The 23,613-nt window shown below is 41.1% G+C and overlaps 1 protein-coding gene across 4 annotated transcripts in view; it reads right to left on the bottom strand.

The window, feature by feature from the left end:
* Positions 1 to 23,613, bottom strand: part of LOC127433842 (FRAS1-related extracellular matrix protein 2-like) — a 126,618-nt gene that overhangs the window by 2,574 nt on the left and 100,431 nt on the right. Inside the window, exons 13-24 of one of the 4 annotated variants that reach the window (XM_051686105.1) lie at positions 23,027 to 23,185; positions 22,188 to 22,491; positions 21,870 to 22,001; positions 13,257 to 13,588; positions 11,712 to 11,908; positions 9,581 to 9,588; positions 8,761 to 8,865; positions 8,356 to 8,483; positions 8,080 to 8,214; positions 7,432 to 7,558; positions 6,134 to 6,321; positions 5,744 to 5,890 (exon numbers count right to left, since the gene is read on the bottom strand). In XM_051686105.1, the coding sequence (XP_051542065.1) occupies positions 5,744 to 5,890; positions 6,134 to 6,321; positions 7,432 to 7,558; positions 8,080 to 8,214; positions 8,356 to 8,483; positions 8,761 to 8,865; positions 9,581 to 9,588; positions 11,712 to 11,908; positions 13,257 to 13,588; positions 21,870 to 22,001; positions 22,188 to 22,491; positions 23,027 to 23,185 (1,962 nt within the window). The other 3 variants (XM_051686104.1, XM_051686102.1, XM_051686101.1) reach the window with 3 other exon arrangements.

Here is a 23,613-nt window from a genome sequence, read left to right as displayed (position 1 = left end):
ACCCCTTTACTGCGCATGCGATAAAAATGCAAGAAGTGTGGCCCTGTGTCATTTCCATGTATGGTCTAAAAATGCTGCTGGACAGCAGTTCCAGTAAACTTCCCATCACCTTTGAAGGAATGCATTGTGAAGGTTGTACAAAGCAACATTTATCTTTAACAACACTATCAAAGTGGATAGCAGGCACAACAATAACATTACAACATGGGCCGCTAGTTTTGGGTTGAATGGATCACATGACTGCATCACATGACAACAAATACATCATTGTTTTTGAATACCTCCATTTTCCCTGTCCACACTAAAACGCGAAGACGGTGATTTCAAATTTATCCATTTGGGAGAGCGTTTTCAAAAACGTCTCAATGTGGACAAAAGGCCAAAATGTAGAGAAATTAATGTATTTTCAAATTAAAATGTATTATTGTGGCTGCAGTATGAGTGTGATAAAATCACTTACTAACTTTATCAGTGTAAAGTTATATCAGAGATTATTTTGCAGAGATGGGCCACTTCTATTAAAATGAATGGGAGAAACTGGAATGCCCAACGGTAAACGGATGTAGAAAGGAAGTCCCGCCTTACAGATAAAAGAGCCAATCACCTTTTAGATACAGATATCGCCTATCAATCAACTCGACAACGCACATGCGCATTAGCTATACAAGCCGGGAAAATTGCGTTTTTTAGCATAATTTGAGGTAAAGAAGCACAATTTATGATACCAGTGTTGTCAGATTTTATTGCTGATTTGAAATATGTAGAGTTGGGGTACTCGAGTTCGGACTCAAGTCTGAGTCACAAGTCCAATTTTAATGGACTTGGACTTGTCACGGACTCGGATGCATTTTTACTCGGACTTGACTTGGACTTGAGCCTTTAGGACTCTTGATGTTTTTCAGAGTCCAGCCGAGTCCATGGCATTTGTGATGCAATGACAAGCAAACAAATAACGTAACATAGGGTGACCATACATCCTCTTTTCGCGGACATGTCCTCTTTTTCAGACCTGAAAAAGCATCCGGCTGGGATTTCAAAATTGCCTCTAATTGTCCGGGATTTGGCTTTGTCTTCATATTGATGTGCTCTCTACAGTTAGTACTATCATACATTCTGTGAATTTGATACTGCACATCAGTTTTCACACGTATATGTCCTAACGTATGATTATTCTGGCTGAGAGCGGCTATCACCGCACGTGCTCTGCCACTCTCATCCAGAAATATCAATAACGTAAGTACACTTTTAAAAGTACGTTCCCCAACTCTGAAATTTATTAAATAGAACAAATGTTTTATCAGAATAATTTTTCATAATTTTCTGTTTAATTTTATGGGCATTATTAAATGTTTTAATATGACCATTTATTAAATGTATTAAACACATTAAATATATTTAATTAATTAAATGTATTTCACCCATAATTTTAGATAAAACTAAACTAAATTGAATGGACAAATTGAAAATGAAGTTATAATAATTTGAAATAATAATAACTCTGGTTGTAATGACTAATGCAGCTTTCAGTTACTTTAGTCTATGTTTGAGTGGAGGGGGAAAATCAAAAATAATTAAAAAAGTAAACAAAACACAATAAGAATTGTGTTGAAGGACAGTTTTGTCTTCATACACCTAAAGCATATGCTTTCATTCTGAAACCAATTTGAAGTTCGTTCAGCAAGACACTAATCATAAAATGTGAATATGAAATGCAACAGAGGTGTTTTTGTTGCATTTATATTGACAAATTGTTTTTCTTAGTTGTGAAGGTTAAAATAGGCTTAAAATACTGATGCTGAATTTACAGTTACAATTTTAATTCAGATTCATGAACAGATTAATTCGGACTCGAACTCGATTGTTTAAAGACTCAGACTTGAGTCGGACTCAACTAAGGTAGACTCCAACCAAACACTAGAAATATGTTCTTTGATCGTAATCTTGACCAACCGTTAAGGAGATTTCGGTCTTTTCCCATTCAAGCAGATAGGAGCTGCACTGTCATGACTGGAAATAGCCTCCCGAGAGCATTCCAAAGATGGCCAACAGTGGACTGACTTGCTAGAAAGACTTTGGTTATATCAAATATTTGAACTTCGTTGCCATGAGAACGCAGCGCCGGTAAACCCTATAGAGCGCAACAGTGCCCGCTCACTTATGCAGCTGTCTGGGTTCCGGAAACATTTTTCCCATTCATTTTCCCCATAGACTTTTCATATTATCCTTCATAAGAGTTGTAAGCCATGAACCGAACCAACCAGCTCCGAGGTGAATCACATTACGAACTTTGTTTTAGGACAAAAATGTATTTGAAAATCGGACAAAAAGACAAATGGTACAAGTCTGTGTACTTACTGTCTTTCATGAGGGCATGAACTACAATCCCATGAAGCACTGCGAATGATGTCATTAAATAAAAAATGGTAACATACACTATATTGCCAAAAGTATTCGCTCACCCATCCAAATAATTGAATTCAGGTGTTCCAATCACTTCCATGGCCACAGGTGTATAAAATGAAGCACCTAGGCATGCAGACTGCTTCTACAAACATTTGTGAAAGAATGGGCTGCTCTCAGGAGCTCAGTGAATTCCAGCGTGGTACTGTGATAGGATGCCACCTGTGCAACAAGTCCAGTCGTGAAATATCCTCGCTACTAAATATTCCACAGTCAACTGTCAGTGGTATTATAACAAAGTGGAAGCGATTGGGAATGACAGCAACTCGTAACCACGTAAAATGACAGAGCGGGGTCAGCGGATGCTGAGGCGCATAGTGCGCAGAGGTCGCCAACTTTCTGCAGAGTCAATCGCTACAGACCTCCAAAGTTCATGTGGCCTTCAGATTAGCTCAAGAACAGTGCGTAGAGAGCTTCATGGAATGGGTTTCCATGGCCGAGCAGCTGCATCCAAGCCATACATCAAGTGCAATGCAAAGCGTCGGATGCAGTGGTGTAAAGCACGCCGCCACTGGACCCTAGAGCAGTGGAGACGCGTTCTCTGGAGTGACGAATCACGCTTCTCCATCTGGCAATCTGATGGACGAGTCTGGGTTTGGCGGTTGCCAGGAGAACGGTACTTGTCTGACTGCATTGTGCCAACTGTGAAGTTTGGTGGAGGAGGGATTATGGTGTGGGGTTGTTTTTCAGGAGCTGGGCTTGGCCCCTTAGTTCCAGTGAAAGGAACTCTGAATGCTTCAGCATACCAAGAGATTTTTGACAATTCCATGCTCCCAACTTTGTGGGAACAGTTTGGGGATGGCCCCTTCCTGTTCCAACATGACTGCGCACCAGTGCACAAAGCAAGGTCCATAAAGACATGGATGAGCGAGTTTGGTGTGGAAGAACTTGACTGGCCTGCACAGAGTCCTGACCTCAACCCGATAGAGCACCTTTGGGATGAATTGGAGCAAAGACTGCGAGCCAGGCCTTCTCGTCCAACATCAGTGTCTGACCTCACAAATGCGCTTCTGGAAGAATGGTCAAAAATTCCCATAAACACACTCCTAAACCTTGTGGAAAGCCTTCCCAGAAGAGTTGAAGCTGTTATAGCTGCAAAGGGTGGGCCGACGTCATATTAAACCCTATGGATTAAGAATGGGATGTCACTTAAGTTCATATGCATCTAAAGGCAGATGAGCGAATACTTTTGGCAATATAGTGTATAAAACTATTGACTTTAAGTTGTTCATTATAAGTTTAAAAACAATATATTTTAGGTTTATTGCAAAATATTCCAATATGTACAAATAAATAAGTAGTTTAAGGGTGAAGAGACACCGACTTGATTACGTCATTCACAGTGTGTCATGGGAGGGGCTGGTTGCTCTGAGGCACCTTTCGCGGGCTTGGTTGGCTGCGTTTCTCTGATTGGTGAAGCTTTCTCTGCTGGACCATGGGTAATGTAGTTGTTTACAATGAATTCCACTATCAAACACAATTTTTATACAATGAAGTTGAAATAATGCAGACGGATTGCTTCAATGAAAGCATGTACCATCGATGAACAACCTCGGAGTTCAAGTTAGGTATGTCTTTAGAGTTTATAAGTTATCGCTGAAAATCAATTTGTCTATGGAATAAATTAATGGAATTTTTACTTCCGGAATGAGACTGCTGCACACTAGAGTAATGTTAACATACATTACTGGTCAAAAGTTTTGAAACACTTGACTGAAATGTTTCTCATGATCTTAAAAATCTTTTGATCTGCAGGCGTATGCTTAAATGTTTGAAATTAGTTTTGTAGACAAAAATATAATTGTGCCACCATATTAATTTATTTCATTATAAATCTAAAATGTAATAAAAACTAAAAATTTTTTTTGAAATGGATGACTTGGACCAAATAATAAAGAAAAGCAGCCAATAAGTGCCCAACATAGATGGGAACTCCTTCAATACTGTTTAAAAAGCATCCCAGGGTGATACCTCAAGAAGTTGGTTGAGAAAATATCAAGAGTACATGTCTGCAAAATCTAGGCAAAGGGTGACTACTTAGAAGATACTAAAATATAACATAGTTTTGATTTATTTTGGATTTTGTTTAGTCACAACATAATTCCCATAGTTCCATTTATGTTATTCCATAGTTTTGATGACTTTACTATTATTCTAAAATGTGAAAAATAATTATAATAAAGAATAAGTGTTTAAAAACTTTTGACCGGTAGTGTATATACACTGTGTGTCTTAATCAGCTCCCTATGTCGTGAATAAGTATATAGTGAACATGAATTCGGGCACTGGAAAAGGTGTTCATCCACTGAACTTTGGGACAATTATGACTAAATTACCTGCAACACAATTACGAGGTTGCGCTTTTTAACTTAGCTGGTATTAATCTGCATCATCGCTTTAAAAATGTCATTATTGTGCATTTTAATTGTAGATATTAAAACATACAGTGTTATTATTAAAGATAAATGACGTAACTGAAAAAAGAAATATACGAAGGAGTGTATTTTTAATCCTTTTTTAACAACTCTAAATTTTGAAAGATTTTTTTTACTTTTATGAACATTATATGCTAACGAATTAAGAGAATTCAGAAGACCTGATGACATTTCCGGTAAGGAGACATAGTGAGCAATGATGCATTCTGGGAATTGTTAGGGTGCGAACGTTTCACTGCACTGGACAATTTTGAAATTGGGACAGCCCTAAAAATGTCAGACTCCCATACCAGTGCCCTGACTACTGAACAAGGAAGTTGATTGAGACGCACCCAATGTCTACGTCTTGTAGAGTGTGTATTTTAATGTTTATAGACTGGCACCATTCACTTTCATTGTAAGAGCATTAGTGTAACCGTGATTTTAAATAAGAAAAGGAAGAGTCGAAATCATTTTCTGTGGTAATATCAACATTATGCTTCAAATGCTTTTGATTGAGCTTAACTTGTATTGAACATTAACATTTTGTTAAAATGTACAATCTTCCTAGAAAACGAATAAAAAATATTGATGACTTATGCTGCTCTGCACTAATTTTTGTCCAATCAAATACAGTCTAGAACGAAAATATCCCTCCCCCTAATACCACCTGCAATGACTAGCAAGTAGCAAATCATAGTTTATTGCTGTAACATAAAGCCTATCTTAAAAAAAGGCCTTTGATATGTCCTTCCCAAACTTTCTGTTTTAATAGGTAATACGTTAACACAGAAAAGAAAACGGTCAACTGATTTCATGGGGTCTTTAAATGTCATTTAAACTTCTATTAACCATCATGAAGATTAGACCTGGAATAGGGGAGTTGAATCCAGCCTAAATCCATCAGAGCCTGGCTGTTTCACCAGAGATAGGGCAGAAGGGTCGTCCACAGCCAGCATGGCGTTGAAACCCACGTCTCCAAAACTCTTGGCCTGAGTCTCTGGCTGAGCTTTGTCCTAGAGGCAAGGTGGATTCATGGGACCATTTTCACACAGAACAATTTAAAACTTACTACACATCAGCCAAATATTACAGAAAACTTTAAGAATATTTTGCAAAAGTTGTAACCCACTTGAAAAAATTCTTCTTTATTACATTATATTATACTATACTATATTATATTATATTATATTATATAGTGATGACCTTCTTATATGGATGTTCTTATTTGCTTGCATTTTATTTTGAAGACTACTCACAATAATTTTGAATCGGTAGAGGAGAGATGGAGAGTCTGCAAGGCATCCAAACTCAAACTTGGTGGGGTTGTATTTCGGAACATATCCGTCAGCTCCAGTGCACAGATGCACCTTCTCAATATTACAGTAGAAGGAGTCACCCAAGTTCTGTACAGGGTCCACCATGACCCGTCCATAGATTGTGTCACCTTGAGGAGAATCAGTGTCAGCATTACACAGTATAATCCAGAACTGTGACAGAAATATAATTCACAAAAAATGTGATTGATTCTAGGCTTTCATTGTAAAGAATTACACACTGATTAAATCTGGTTTGACTAAAACAGGAAGCCACAACATCGCTTACTGTGCAAAAAACTCTCAACTCTAGAAAATAAAGTGTATTTAATTCAATTTAATGACTGATCAAGTCTAAAAAGGTTTAGCTTGACAATCTACACACATACACATACTGAATGAATTACATAGTGACATACATAATTACCAGGGCTGTCATTCAATTTAAAATTTTAATCAAATTAATTACATGGTATGCCAATTAATTAACCAAATTAATCGCAATTAATCACATATATAAAGACTTGGGGTGAAAGCCCCCTAAATAATAATAATGTAATATATAATGATGAAATAATTATAAATATTTATATTTAAATAATTACAAATAATATATATATATATATTTAAAAAAATAATAATTCAGATAATTATAATGATTCACATTATTGTGGCAGACGAGTTAAGCAATGATAAGACAGTACAAAAAGTGGCTTTAGAATATAATTTATTGTTTATTTCCATATTATTGAACATAAAGCTATCTTTGGCCTGAAATTCACAGCAATCTGAGAGCAACTTTTCATGCTTCAGCCTCCTTAAGATGAATCGCTTATGTAGTATCCTGGATAAAAGCATCTGTTAAATGAAAGTCACCTTTGTCATGACTAAATGTAAATGTAGCAATCCATTTTGCAATTGAATTTGCCAATCAGTCTGAGATTTATTACAAGGGCTTTTCTAAGGACGCAGCAATGTACACCTGCGTCAGATGGACGCTTTTCGGCATCTCACTTTAGTTGCATCACTGAAGTTTCGCTTACTGCCCCCTGGAGAAAACAGGAGGTACTTCAAGCTTGAATTGCTCCGATGGTAGGAATCTTCCTTATTACGGTCAGGGAACATGATTAATTGCGTTAGTGTTTTTAACATGTTATTTTTTTATATAATTATTTGCACTCAATTAATGTGTTAAATCGACAGCCCTAATAATTACATAGGTGTTTGTAGTGAGGGGGTACCCTGAGAGAAAGCCGCATCATTCTCTTGGCTGAAGCCCATAGATCCATCTGACAGCCACAATGCTTTCTTAGACAACAGGAACATCTGTGTGTTCAGACTGAACTCCACAGCGACAGGGTCGCTCACCTAAAGAAAGTGAAGAAAACAAGGCTTCTATCAGAAGTGTTTTAGGTTTAACTGTTGTCTATAGATCTGCTCATAAAATCCTTTATATACAATTAATCTGCATAATGATATAAAGAGATATAATCATTTGAGCAATGCATACATATGATAAAATAAAATATTTTAAAATATTAGACTGTCAATAGATAAAAAGTTTTTTTGTTTGTTTTTTTTATCTAATTAATTACATTAATTACACATCTATCACTATTTAACAAGGCCCCCAAATAAAAATAATTCAATATATAATGATTAAATAATGATAATCATATTTAAATAATATAAACATTATATATAATAAATATTTCACATAATTAAAATACACTACATTATTGTGGCAGATAAGTAGAGCATTGATAAGACAACACAAAAAGTGGCTTTAGAAGGCAATATATTGTTTAATTCCATATTACTAAACACAAGCCTATCATTGGCCTACAGTCCACAGCAACTGAACCAATTCCCAATTATTATTTTTTTACCTGCTGAAAGCGGATATCAAGATCAAAGGTAACCGGCTCTCTAGGGTTACATACTGGAGGTACAGAGTACTCCACGTTCAGTGCTGCTATACAGGGGATCAACTTTACTATGTATGTGCCCGAATAATCACGAACCTGCAGGTGATGGATGTCACAGATGAGTTAATAATAAATGCTAACAAATGAGACATTTATAACACTTTACATAATGAAAACTGTTTGTATTTGTGTTGTTTGAATACTCTCTGTGAGAGCACATGGTTAAAAGAGACTTACGGCAAAGTCAGATATGAACATCCATTGCTGGACAGGCTGACTGTTAGTGGGCTCAGTCCTGATCAGAGAGAGGTTAAAGGTCAAGCCTGGGTGGTCTGCACTTAACACCATGGACCTCACAGGGGATGCTGGGTAATCAGGTGAGAGCAAGTTCATATTATTAAACTGGAGAGATAATTTAGCTTTGAAGTCCTATATGTTGTACATACTATTCTAACAACAGTCTGGGCTCTTACATGATCTTTTGATCCTGTCTGTATTCTTAACCACCTCAGATTTGCTACTAGATTTTTTATTTGTTAAAGTACTTGTACTTCATCTTTGTTTTCAGAAGAAGTATATTAATGAATGAAATATAGCAACTTGGAGCCTCTATATGGGAGAAGGATCTTAAAAAAAACCTACCAGGATGTGCCACCACAAAGAAGCCCCTGAAGCGAGCTTCTGTTCGGAAATTTACAACAATTCTTCCCTGCTCATTAATCCTCATGCTGGTTGGATAAAGGGCACCTGCATAAATGACAAATTTTTAAAGCCTTTAATTTAGCATGTGGCCACATGTGACATCTGTATCACTAAAATATACAGGGGCCCAAAAAAGTTTCTGGATACTTAAGCGACACTGAAAGACCACATCTCAAAGACAGCATGATCATGTAGATTTACACTCCATCCGTGAAGCAGACTCACTCTCTGTATTCAAAAAAACAGCTAAAAACACATCTTTTCCATGACCACTTAACCATGCACTCATCAAAAAAAAAAAAAAAAAAAGTTTATATATTCTTGTTGCACTCTAATCTATCTGGGATACTACTATTCTAATGCTAGTGAAACTTTGTCATGCAGCACTTTTCATACTGTGGTCTCCTTAAGATGAATTGCTTATGATGTATTATTACTGTTTTGTAAGTCGCTTTGGATAAAAGCATCTGCCAAATGAATAAATGTAAAAGTAATGTAAATGTGTATGGTAACTAGATCCACAACTTATGCTGCATTCCATTCAACTCAGAAAGTCAGATTTTCCAACTTCCTACTAGGAAAAGTGCAATGGAACGCAGAATTACAACTTGAATCCTTGTGCAGAAATTTTCAACTCCGATTTTCGCAGAGATGCAGGTGAGTGACATGTCAAACATGTCGGCACTCAGGAAGATATACACCGATCAGCCACAACATTAAAACCACCTGCCTAATATCATGTAGGTCCCCTTCGTGCTGCCAAAACAGCTCTGACCCGTCGAGGCATGGACTCCACAAGACCTCTGAAGGTGTCCTGTTGTATCTGGCACCAAGACCTTAGCAGCAAATCATTTTAGTCCTGTAAGTTGTGAGGTGGGGCCTCCATGGATCGGACTTGTTGGTCCAGCACATCCCATAGATGCTCAATCGGATTGAGATCTGGGGAATCTGGAGGCCAAGTTAACACCTTGAACTCTTTGTCATGTTCCTCAAACCATTCCTGAACAATTTTTGCAGTGTGGCAGGGCGCATTATCCTGCTGAAAGAGGCCACTGCCATCAGGGAATACTGTTGCCTTGAAGGGGTGTATATGGTCTGCAACAATCTTTAGGTAGGTGGTACGTGTCAAAGTAACATCCACATGAATGCCAGGACCCAAGGTTTCCCAGCAGAACATTGCCCAGAGCATCACACTGCCTCTGCCGACCTGCCTTCTTCCCATGGAGCATCCTGCTGCCATCTCTTCCCCAGGTAAACAATGCACATGCACCCAGCACTTTGACACGTACCACCTACCTAAAGATTGTTGCAAACCACGTACACCCCTTCATGGCAACAGTATTCCCTGATGACAGTGGCCTCTTTCAGCAAGATAATGTGCCCTGCCACACTGCAAATATTGTTCAGGAATGATTTGAGGAACATGACAAAGAGTTCAAGGTGTTAACTTGGCCTCCAAATTCCCCAGCTCTCAATCTGATTGAGCATCTATGGGATGTGCTGGACCAACAAGTCCGATCCATGGAGGCCCCACCTCACAACTTACAGGATTTAAAGGATCTGCTCCTAACGTCTTGATGCCAGATACCACAGGAAACTTTCAGAGATCTTGTGAAGTCCATGTCTCGACAGGTCAGAGCTGTTTTGGCAGCACGAGGGGGACCTACACAATATCAGGCAGGTGGTTTTAATGTTGTGACTGATCGGAGTACAAAGTAATAAACATTCAACTTTTTAAAATATTATCAATCAGTCAGTCAAAGTTCCTACATTACATGACATTAAAGCTTGTTTAACAAACGTTTGCAGAGACAGATGTACAAAACATGATAAAATATACTCTCTTTTGATAATCGTGCACATGTAGCACAAATGCTAGCGTTGCAGCATTGTTTATCAACTGGGTTGCTAGGAGACGTCTCTGGTGACAGTCGAACCCCTGCTAAGCTAATGGGAGCATTGCAGTTTTGTTTCTTTACACGTCAACTTCCGAGCATTCAACATGAATGCTTTTACGGTTGGAGATCGGAAATATCAAGTAGGAATATCCCACATCCAACTTGAATGGAACAGCATAAGTTTGGACTGTGCCTTGTCCTACCCACAACCGGCTTCATTGAATGTTATATCACCCTCTTGTGGTCTCCCAAAGCTATTATGCAAAACTACATTAAACAGAAGGCACACTGACAGTGAATTGGAAAGCACACAAATTAGGCTTCTAATTTAAATGGCCGCTAATGTTAATATATCGATGCCGTAAAAACTTAACGATATAATGATATTTTATGACATACCTAATATTTTATTATCATCAGTGTCAGAAATGAACTTTTCTATTAAGGGGCAATTTTTCCTTTTGAATTGATTTCTGGAGGCATTTTTATTTTTTTACCTAAATAAGGGCAATTTTGTCTTACCTTATAAATGTAATCAATTAATTCAATCCGAATAATGAGACACTATAGGCTGTTACCAACAAAATGAAATCAAAATCAATTAATATTTGTAGGGCTGGGTTTTGGCACTGATTTCCAGATTAGATTTGATTCAACATCGATTCATTTGGAAATATTTCAGTTACAATGTTAACAGGCAAGTTTCAATGTTATTGTTCTGTATAAGTATTAATAATGCAATAATATAGAATAACTAAGCCTAGAACAGAATATTAAAAACTATATCAGATATAGTTGAGATTGGGACAGCCCTAAAAATGTCAGACTGACCCTGACTTTCATACATTTTTAAGTGTGGCTTAAGTAACAGACTACTTTTTGGGGCCATAGTATGTATATGCGGTTTTAAGCCATGTGTAATTGGAACCATATGAGATCAAAATAAATTGAAATACTTGTATGTAGCATAAATGTGGAAATCCTCCTCATGACTTGCCTTGCAGTTCTGTCTGCACAGGGCTGCCGACACCGTCCTGCCATAAGATGGCAGTGTCATACACAAAAGTGAGCCGCAGCTCAGAGTGAAGGTCAAAGTGCTGCCAGCCTCCTGCGCCAACAGGGGAATGAAACACGTATGAGATGTGGAGAGGGACTCGCAGGGTCACATACGACTGCACCAGGTTCAGCACCTATTAAAAAACACATTGCAAAAGATGATTAAGTATAAATATACACTAAGTGTCAAAAAGTTTAGACATGTTTCTCATGATCTTAAAAGCCTTTTGACATAAATGCTTATACTTAAATGTGTAAAATGTTTTTGTATACTAATATAAATTGTGCCTACTTATTAAATTCTTTACAAAAAAAAAAAATGGCCCATATAGTGAAGGAAAAGCAGCCAAAAATGTTCACCATACATGGGAACTGCTTCAAGACTAAGAGCTGTAATCTAGACATAGAGTGGCTACTTTTAAAAATCTAAAAAAAAAATCTTACATTTGGTCACTACATATTTCCCATCATTTCATTTGTATTATTTCATAGTTTTGATGACTGTACCATTATTCTAAAATGTGGAAAATACCAAAAAAGAATGAGTAGGTGTTTAAAAGATTTTTTATTAAAAAAGGAACCCTATTGCAGCAATCAGTGACTAATTTTCCACTAGAAGCTGCCATGAATCAGTTCTTTGCCAAAGCAAAGTTCATCAATAAGCCAAGATGTTTTTTTTTTTTGGTCATTGTTGTTGTTGTTTTTTTAGAGGAAAAGATAAGCTGTCTCAATGCAAAATCTGTTTTGATTGAATGAAACATTTGCTAATTTCCATAGTCAATTATAATCAAAATACCAGGCTATAAAAATGTGCTCTCCAGTAATGAGGCTGGTCTGAACACCTGCTGGACAGAGTTAAATCAAGACTAGAAAAATCCCCACAAACATCCTCAAATTGCCATCCTGAGGGAGAGAAAGAGAGTCAGGCTTCTCAACCAGCTCAGCTCAATATCCTCAGCAGGATCTGAATTCTTCCTTTAAATGAAGTGTTGTTCAATCCATGTCTTGTTTCAGAGGGAGCTATTGCAGATTTTAAGAATTATTTTTGTAATAGCAAATATCATTCAGAGGTTAGAGACTAGGCCTCAGTTAAGCCATTTAAGCTAGATCTCAAATTTCAAAGTGAAACAGAATAAATATTAAAGCACAGTGGGTTACTGCAAAGTCAATCTTGACAGCAGAAAGAGAGCTACATTTGTCAGATGGCACTGTGCATAAGAATATTACAAGAAAAAGTACTCGAGAATGAATGAGAAAAAGTAAAGTTCTGTTTCATTCAAATGCACTTTTCATTCATAATCACTGTTTATGAAACACCAGGTGACTGTCTGTGTACCTATAGGAAAATTGTATTGGTCTTTCATAGCTTGGAAGACTTACTATCAACTTTGTCTCAGATGTTTCTTCTAAAATTTCTTAGGAGATATAAAAATACATGGAGACAAAACACTTGTTGACATTCGTGATTTATAAACCTCTCACCTGCCCATCTGTCCCGATGGTTCCCCCGCAGTCTGTGAGCAGCTCAGACATGTCATAATAGCTCACAAACTCCCACAGACAAGCCTCCAAGTTCAGGTTCCTGTAAAAGCGCAGCGTGCTCGGCCCCCTGAGATCGCTGCTATACTGATAGGGCAGAGACTCTCCGACGCTCTCTATATTCCGGGTGGCCTTGTTCAGGAAGCCGTGGCGTGTGGAGACCTCGTTAAAGTCCAGCAGATTGGAGCACCTGTGATTTCCCACACGAGTGCCATCGGGGCTTAGGGTCAGCTCAAAATTGGACAGAGAACGAGTGGAGACCACCGGGAGCATGCCTGGTGAGCAGAGAGCAAAGACAATGATGATAATTAACAAACCAATATTGTAGAGTGGACTGTCATAATCTTAGAAGGGTTAGAAGCCAAGCATTATGAATTGCCTGAAATATATGCAAAGAGATGCTAATTTAGAAAAATATTAATAGGGATAGTTCACCCAAAAATAAAAATTATATCGCTATTTACTCATCCTCATGTTGATCCGAATGAGTATGATTTTCTGTCTTCCGTGAAATACAAAAGGAAATGTTAGGCAGAGTACAATGAAATAAAAGTGAATGGAGGCAGGCTCCAAAAATGTATGTATATTCTAACAGGGTTCCCACTCTTTCAAGGCACAATATTCCAAGACATTTCCAGGAACTTTTATTGTGCCAAAACAGGTGTAATATTTAAGCAAAAATACACGCGTCCATTTAAATCGAGCTTTTATTTTGGCATTTCAGTGTGTTTTGGACAGTAGATAAGCAGTTCACTACATGGTCTAGTGTGATTATAAACCCCCTTAAAGCTGTTATTTAATTAAATAAATACATAGTCTGTATGTGCTGCACACTTCAGAGTGCTCTGCTCTCTGTCTTCCACTACACACACATACACACACACACACACACACAAAGCATGCATGACGATAATGATGAGGTGTTTTCAGTGTATCAGTGGCTGGTTTTACACAGTAATTATGTAGTACGCAGCACGTGGAGATTATACACTGCCTGGCGTCATGGAAAACCTGGAAATTGGAAAAATATCTAAATGTCCTGGAAAATATTTATTTGTCCTGGAAAATATTTTAGTGTAATAGAACTGTTTGACTGCATTGCTAACAAGGTTTTTGGTACAGGCACAAAAACATTTTAATGATCAGGACTCGGATTAGGAGTCAAATACACAAATTCGTATAGATTTGACACTTCCGCAGCTGCGCATTGTGAAACAATGCCAACAATTAACTGTCATAAACAAATCCCTGTCACATACTTTTTCTGCTCATCTTCTGTCAGCTCTGTCAAGTCAAGTCATTTTTATTTGTATAGCGATTTTCATCTCTGCTTTGCTGCGATGAAATAGTTTAAGTATTGATATAGTACAAAATAAAATTTTTCCGTTACAACATTGCTGTTGTATTAACCACAAAAATATTTGAGTTATAAACTTCAGACAACAGTGACGGTCGGACCACTGATATTTTTATTTATTTAAAAAAAATAAATGATTTCACACCTTGAGTTTGTAGTGTGGTGATTTGGCCTTCACACCTCGGGATGTGAATTAATTTTCAATAATTCAATGATCGGAGTCTGCTTAATGTCATGGAATATGATATATTTGGACGAAAATGAATGTTTGAATGCACAATCCATCAAATTAAAATTGCAATTATGTCCTAGTGTGAAAATTAAACTGCAAAAGTCTGTGATTTAATTAAATAAATATACACTGCCTAGCCAAAAAAAAAGTTGCATACTCAAATTTTTCTTTGGACCGCCTTTAGCTTTGATTACGGCACACATTCTTTGTGTCATTGTTTTGACAACCTCAGGCAACGTCACAACATTTATTTCCATCCAGAGTTGCATTAATTTTTGGCCGAGATCTTGTATTGGAGAGTCGAACCACTCCGTAAAGTCTTCTCCAGCATATCCCAAAGACTTTCAATGGAGTAAAGGTCAGGACTCTGTGGTGACCAATTCATGTGTGAAAATGATTCCTCATGCTCCATGAACCACTCTTTCAAAATCTGAACCCGATGAATCTTGGCATTGACGTCCTGGAATATGCCCCTGCCATCAGGAAAGAAAAAATCCATTGATGGGATAACCTGGTCATTCAGTACGTTCAGGTAGTCAGCTGACTTCATTTTATTGCTGCATAACGTTGCTGAACCTAGACCTGACCAGTTGAAGCAACCCCAGATCATAACACTGTCCAAGTCTTCTGAATTCAAACGATAGGTTTACAGTAAGAAATGTAATTCGCTATTCACTGAAAACCTCTCATTTGCATTTATTCAAATATGACGTGCTGCACTGAGTTTAACGTCAACTTTTTCAGCATCTTGGTTCTGGAAGAATTTTTCCATCGGGATTTCATAAGCGTTCTAATCCATGAACCAAATTAACCAGCTCTGAGATGAATCACAACATTACAACTTTACTTTGAATTGAAGCAAAAAAGTATTTGAAAATCAGACAAAAAGGCGAAGGTACAAGGTAATTAACGTCTTTAATGAGGGCATGAACTATAATCCCATAAAGCATGGCTAATTAATAACAATGGAAAAATATAAAACTTTTCATTTAAATGTTAATTATAAGTATTTAAACAATATATTTTAAGTTTATTGTAAAATATTCAGATATTTACAAATATATAAGTTAAGAGAGTAGGGAGACTGACTCAAATGCGTCATTCACAGTGCATCATGAAAGTGACCGATCGCTGCAGAGTTTGTTACATGCGTGTTGTTTGCCGCAGTTCTCTGACTGGTGGAGCTTTTACAGCAGGATCATGGGTAGTGTTGTTCTAAAGGGGCGGTCAGGCTACACTTTGTGCTCTATTCACTCTAATTCAAATGCAATCGAATGCGGGAGACCGGAAACACAAGCTCATGCGGAAAAAATTTCATACCCCACTGCGTATAAGAGTTCAAGTTGGCGAACTCTGAAATGCGAATCCGTATGATGAGAGCACACGTGACCTATGAAACGTCATACGCTGACCTCTTGGCTCAATACAAAGAGTACATATTTCAAAGCTGCATGCTTTATTGCTGCAGGAAAGTGAGTAGACAATATATTTTATCATTTTAAATATAATTGTATTTGTTATTTGTAAAGTATTATTTACTTACACCAGAAGCCCTCCCGTGTGACATCATATCCTCATCTGTTGCATTGCCTGCAAAAATTTGCGTGCTTAAAGCCTAGTGTGACCGCCTCTTTAACCAGAAATTCTGCTATTAAACACGATTAAAAAAAAAAACAAAGTTGAAATAACATAGACTAATGACTTCAACAGAAACATATACCATTGATTAACGACACTAAAGCTCACGGTTGAACTGTCTTTAAAGGGTTATCATTAAAAAGCTATTAGTCTATGGAGAAAATGAATGGGATTTTTTCTTCCAGAACCAGACTGTTGTGCTATTTTGGTTCCCCTTCTGTCACTCACTCGACGTTGTGTCGATGTAGCGACACTAGGGGTCGCTCTTGGGAGCCCCAAACACCTCTAATCTTTGAGAAAAGGCCAATGTGAATTGGCAAGTGAAATTTGCATGCCACTCCCCCGGACATACGGGTATAAAATTCATTTATTCAGATTTTTTCTTCGGAGCTGAGCAGTTGTGTGTCAGCGAGCTGAATTCCACTGCCGGTCCTTTCACCTCAGAAAGAAGCGCATGCTGTTGGATATATGGCGCATTTCAGCAGCTTTCTCTCCTTCTGCACGCTTAGTGCATACTACGCCCCTGGGCATTCTGCAAAGAGTATATTTTCCTCTATCAGAGCAACACATTGACGTGAACGTCTTTTTAAAGATGCCTTTCCGTCTTTGTGTGATTCCTGGATGTGGTCGTTATCTCTCCGCCTCCGATGGCCATGGGTGCTGCCTCACGTGTCTGGGCCACGCTCACACTGAGGCAGCATTCGTGGATGGTTCGTGTTCTCATTGCGAGAACATGACCACGGCAATGTCGTGGCTTTCCTTCCTCTACCTACGGGTATGAGGCCAGGCCGGCCCGGCTGGCGCTGGAGGCGATTTGGGGATTTCAATGGGCGCGGTCTCACCGGGTAATTCCCCTCGGACCTACCATTCCCCAGCACGCTCGTCTAGCCCCGTCGAGTTCCGAGATGAGACCAGCTCGCCTCACGGCCAGCTTAACATCTCTTTCGGGGCTCGCGAGCAGGATGAGTCCTCTATCGCTGTGTCGGAGAGCACATTGGCGATGTCAGACACCGAGGACTCGACTGGGCTGCCACCTTCTGGTCTGCCCGCCCAGTCTGAGGCTGACGCAGAGCTGACTGCCATGCTTTCCTGGGCCGCAGCGAGTGTCGGGTTGGACTGGAACCCTCCACCCTCCACTGAGCCCTCGCGACTAGATGACTGGTTCCTGGGCTCGGGGCGCCGCTCACAGCTGTGCCCCCCACCCGGTCCCCTTCTTCCCAGAAGTACACGACGAGGTCGTGGAGGGCAACTTTTTCTGCCCGAACCCGACTTCCCAGCTCGTCCGCTCTCACTACCCTCGACGGCGGGGCGACCCACAGATACGCGGAGATCCTTCAGGTGGATAAAGTGGTTGTGGTGCATCTCTGCCTGCAAAATGCCGCCGCCTGGCGGGATCGTCCGGCGCTCCCCTCCAGGGCCTGTAGGACTAAGTCGTCTCTGGCGACCAAAGCCTACATTGCCGCTGGACAGGCCGCCTCCGCCCTGCATGCCATGGCCCTCCTGCAAGTACACCAGGCCAAGGCACTGAAAGAGCTGCACGTGGGTAGTCCTGATCACGATGTGATGCAGGAGCTGTGCTCGGCGACCGACCTCGCCCTCCGGGTGACGAAGGTCACGGCGCGAGCTCTCAGGCAGGCGATGTCCACCTTGGTGGTCCAGGAGCGCCACCTGTGGCTGAATCTGGTCGAGATGAGGGACGCCGACAAGGCTCGCTTTCTCAACTCTCGCATATCCCAGATCGGCCTATTCGGCAACTCCGTCGAGGACTTTGCCCAGCAGTTCTCGGCGGTGAAGAAGCAGACTAAGGCGATACAGCACATCTTGCCCCGGCGCGGCTCAAGATCCCCTACCCCATCTCCTCGCCGAGGGTGTCCCCCTGCGGCGGTGAAAGCCCAGGCGGCTCCGCCACAGCCCAAGCCCATTTCTCTGCTCCAGTGTAGAGCCCCCCGCAGGGAGCTGACGACCCCCACCTCACGACCGGGTGCAAGGACCCGGAAGACTCCTAACGCCCCTGAGATGGACGACCCAGGGAGGGAGATGTCTGCTGCTACCATGGAGCTGGTATCCAGACCACTCTGTCCCCCGGTGGAGGGCCGGGAGGTAAATCTTATGTTCCCTTTTGTTTTGTGTTCGCCACACCCCGAACGGGCTGCAGTATCCACATTTTTATAAAAAGGAGCAGTTTCCTCACTCCTTGGGTCACACAGTCGGTGTTTACGACTGCCGTTATCACGGCGACCGGACACTGAGCACCTGCGACTTGGACATTGCAAACGCAGGCCCCCCGCCTTCGTGCGCACGCCCGACCGCACCACACCCACATCGCCGACCCCTTTGACGCCGGGTACATGGAGCAATGTAAGTGCTTCGAGGGCCCCCTCAGCGTAGCCATGAGTTCGAGACGAAGCAAGGCTCCTTGACATGGCGTCCCCTGCTCCCCACCGCCGCGAGGCCCCACCCACAAGTACGTTAGACGCGATTGTCCCCTTAGTGCCCCTTGCCTGGAGCTTGGAAGTGTGGTTAGCTCTTTCCAACCCATCACAATGGCTGGCCAGGACCATCCGACTCGGCTACGCGATTCAGTTAGGCAGGAGCCCGCCCACGTCCGCTTCACCTTGGTGCAGGGCAAGAATGCCACCACCCTGCATGCGGAGATCGCAACCCTTCTGCGCAAGGGCGTGATAGAGCCTGTCCCTCCAGCCGAGATGAGGAAGGGTTCTACAGCCCTTACTTCATACACCCTGAAGGTGTATGTGGCTGCCATAGCGGCACACCACGACACAGTGGATGGTAAGTCCTTAGGGAAGCACGACCTGATCATCAGGTTCCTAAGAGCGCCCGGAGGCTGAATCCTCCTAGGCCACGGCGCTTTCCCTTATGGGATCTCTCCGTGGTCCTCCTGGGCCTTCAGAGAGCCCCGTTTGAGCCACTAGAGTCAGTCGAGCTGAAAGCCCTCTCTTTGAAGACGGCCCTCCTGATTGCGCTCACCTCCATCAAGAGGGTTGGGGACCTGCAGGCGTTCTCTGTCAGTGATATCTGCCTGGAGTTCAGTCCGGTAGACTCTCACGTGGTCCTGAGATCCCGGCCGGGCTATGTGCCCAAGGTTCCCACGACCCCCTTCAGGGATCAGGTGGTGAGCCTGCAAGCGCTGCCCCAGGAGGAGGCAGACCCAGCCCTGTCGTTGCTGTGTCCGGTGCGTGCTTTGCACATCTACTTGGATCGCATGCAGAGCTTTAGACGCTGGTGGACAGCGGAAAGGGAACACTGTCTCCAAACAGAGGCTTTCCCACTGGATCGTGGATGCCATCACTCTGGCATACCAGGCCGTGCCTGCCCCTTTGAGAATACGAGCACACTCTACAAGGAGTCTGGCATCCTTGTGGGCACTGGCCAATGGCACCTCTCTAGCAGTCATCTGCAGAGCAGCGGGCTGGGCAACACCCAATACCTTTGCGAGATTTTACAATCTCCGGGTTGAGCCGGTTTCGTCCCATGTTTTGTCAGGTACGAACAGGTAAGTTTGGTAATACGGAACAGCTGGCCGGGTGTCTTGCTTGCTTATAGCGCCTTTCCCCTCCTTGAGGCGAAGACGTGCGCTTCTTCTCCCATGCGAGTTCATGAACCGTGAACCCTGGATGTCCTTCCTCCCTAGCCCTGTGGCTCGCGAATTCGGTGGAGAAATTCGCAGCTGGACCCACTATGGGTACTAATATGCCCTGTACTGAGATAGGTGCTCCACAGGTGCCGGTTACTCTGGTAACCCCCTGTGATGTATTTTCTGCGGTATGGTCTCCTTGTCAGCAGACCCGCGTCCCCCTTGGGCAGAGCCCTCTCTGCCCCCAGTCGCTGTGTTTGTAGAGCTCCTTCCCTTCCAGGCAGGACCAACCACCGCGCCTCTTCCATGTGCGGCTCGTGAGCCCACGTGATGTATTGCCACATGTTACCTCCCCTTCGGGCAGGATGTGGTCTCCGTGGGGTCTTTTCCCCATGAAAGAATAGGAAAGGAAAAGAACACCTTCCCCGGAGTGTGTAATAGCCTTAGATGGCCCCAGCCGAATATAATATTCTGTGGAGAGAAAACATAGAGAGAAAAGACCGCGGCTGGTGCAGTCTGCTCCCATGCTAGTTACGTCGCTTCCCCCCCCTGTGATGTGGGGAACTACATGACGTCTTATGGGGCGTTGGGGGAGGTTAAATGCGGACTGATGCACCTGCTATTACGCACATAGCAGCTTGCTTGCACCTGCATCGGCAGTTCACGTAACATGGTCCAGCTGTTGTGGCGTTTTTCTATAGGGACCCCTAGTGTCACTACATCAACACAACGTCGAGTGAGTGACAGAAGGGGAACATCTCGGTTACTGTTGTCCCTCTTGCCACAACGCTGTACTATCCGCTGAAATGGCCGGGACCTTGTCTCGGCTCCTCAGCACAAAACCTGAATGAGTGGTTGCGAGCCAGCTCCTTTTATACCCGTATGTCCGGGGGAGTGGCATGCAAATTCCACTCGGCAATTCTCATTGGCATTTTCTCAAAGATTAGGGGTGTTTGGGGCTCCCAAGAGCGACCCCTAGTGTCACTACATCGACACAACGTCTCATTCCCTCCATCAGGGAACGGAGGTTACAACAGTAACTGAGACGTTTTCACTTGTCTCCATTCACTTTTATTGTATGGAAAAGAGCAGCCAGGGCATTCTGCCGAATACCTCCTTTTGTGTTCCATGAAAAAACAACAGCATATTGGTTTAAACAACATGATGTTAATTAAAAGTTGACAGCATAACATTTTTTGGTGAACTATCCCTTAAATAGCAAATTTTTCAAGATGTAAAGTGAATTGTTGCTGATTATCATCATATTGTAGGAAGATCTATGTTTTTTTGTTTGTTTGTTTTTTTTAAAGGGGAAGCAGCTTTTGATGCATTGCAGAAAAGTAGCATTAACACACCTATATTTGTTAAAATACTTATTTTTGTCCTAGATTCCTTACATGCAATAACTTTTGACAAGAATTTCTCAAAATACTTTAATACAATGTTTGCACCTTTGTATTGTTTCCATCTCAGAAATAATTTGGATGAAAGAAAATATTTTGATGCAAAACGTCTGAAAATTTGCGACATGATGTTTGTTCATGTTTATGCATCATTCAGGCTTTAATTCAGTCTTTTGAGGTGGAAACTGTTTTACTTTTTGACAGCACATAAAACATAAATCCAACAGTAATACCATTTTTTCCCCCCAGGGGAATGTGTTAAGAGATATTTCTCTGAGGGGCTTAACTAAGCAAACAATCTTTCAGCCAGAGGGGAAAATGATTCTCTCACCGTCTATGTGGGGCATGGTGACAGTAAGCTTGATGAGATTGGCATATTGAGGGTCTTCAGCGCCTGTATAACGTAGTTTTGCAGAAAAGGGCTCAGCACCTACTGTGCCCAATTTACGTGGCTGGCACATCCCTGCTCGGAACATCAAAGACATAAACATTGCTTCAAGCACTGTACCACCTACTGACAGTCTAATTCCACATTGCAAATGGTATATTATAACCAGCAGTTCAGGAAGAGTGTAATGTTCTTTGGTTCCATCATACAAACCAAAGCATTTTCATATGATCCCACTTAATGTGACAGTTTCAGCCTTACCTTCTTCTATGCTAATAGACACAATAGGGCTGCTCAGCTCCAGCCCCTCGTTCCCGTTAGAATTCACAGCACGGGCCGCACACTGAACTCTAGAGCCTGCCTGGAAATAAATGGAGTCTAGGGTGATCATCTTGGAGGAGGTAAAGAAAGTGTCAAAGTCAGCTTCTTTCATGGGGCTGGTGACACCATTCGGGCCACTGGGGGCGCTAATGAGCCATCGGTAATGAGTCAGGGTGTTGTTGATGTGTTCGCTAATGCAGATGGAGCCTGTTTTGTCATAGTCGGGATATTTGGGGTTGCAGGCCTAGAAGAGTCAGAAAAGAAAACAGTTAAATTAACAATACCATACCATGGTACATGAATAATATGGTAAACATTCAGTACCATCTGATACTATCATTGTACAATGGAAAAACCACAATACTTTTTTGTAAGACAAAGGGTGAGAAAGCAGACATTTATTTGAAAACAAAAGCATTTATCACAAGGTGCAATATGAAGGATTTAAAAGATTAAAAATAGTTTGAGCTGCTTGTGCTCTTTCAAGAATATAATTTCCTTTTGGAACAAGTCGCAACCGCTGTGAGGTCTTTATTAAAAATATTTTATAATTAAATATTAAAAAGTCTAACAATCGCTACAATCTATTTTATTTGATTGTACTTCAAGGACCTATTGAAAACTTTATCAAAAGTACCCCATAATATTTTTTTTTGAAATTCTGATTCAAAAGTACTTTGTACTTCTACTGCAAATAATGATGTACATTCTGAGCAGAACTTAGTTTCTTACAGACAGCAGATACAACTAGTTTTCTCTGATAACATTGACAAACCCACCGTGACACAGACAACGGGATACCCTGCAGGTGGACGGGCATTCCCTTTAGTTTTGCTGACATCATCATAGTGTACCAGTGACACAACATGAGGCAGAGAGGGGAATGTGACATCAGCCATACTGTTGGTCTCCTCAATGTAGACTATAGCTTTAGTCATCTGCCAAAACAAGAGGCTCAGCTTTAATTTAAACAAACTTCTGTGTTAACAAAGTGTAAAAATAAGTTCCTACTTCACAAATCAAGCAACTATAATAATATAAAGAAATAAGCCATGAGAACCTATATGTTACCATCATTTTACCATGGTTAAAGCGTGGAGTACCATTATCCATTGTAAAATCCCTGTAACGCAAGTCATTGTGTGGCCTATTGCTTTGTGGTAACAATAATACGATATAAAACTACATTTATTAATAATAATTGCAAAAAACTATTTTGAAGGCTACACTATACTTACATACTTGACTTTTCTATACTTATACATATAGGGATGCATGTGGATCAAAAATGAACCAGAGACCGGGGAAAAATGCATTCTGAGATTCTACTCTTCTCACCACAATTGTACAGAGCAGTTTATCTGAG

This window comes from Myxocyprinus asiaticus, chromosome 43, assembly GCF_019703515.2.
Source record: "Myxocyprinus asiaticus isolate MX2 ecotype Aquarium Trade chromosome 43, UBuf_Myxa_2, whole genome shotgun sequence".
NCBI classification, from domain to species: domain Eukaryota; kingdom Metazoa; phylum Chordata; class Actinopteri; order Cypriniformes; family Catostomidae; genus Myxocyprinus; species Myxocyprinus asiaticus.
Note: the sequence above shows the minus strand (reverse complement) of the source record. Positions and strands in the feature narration are given on the sequence as shown.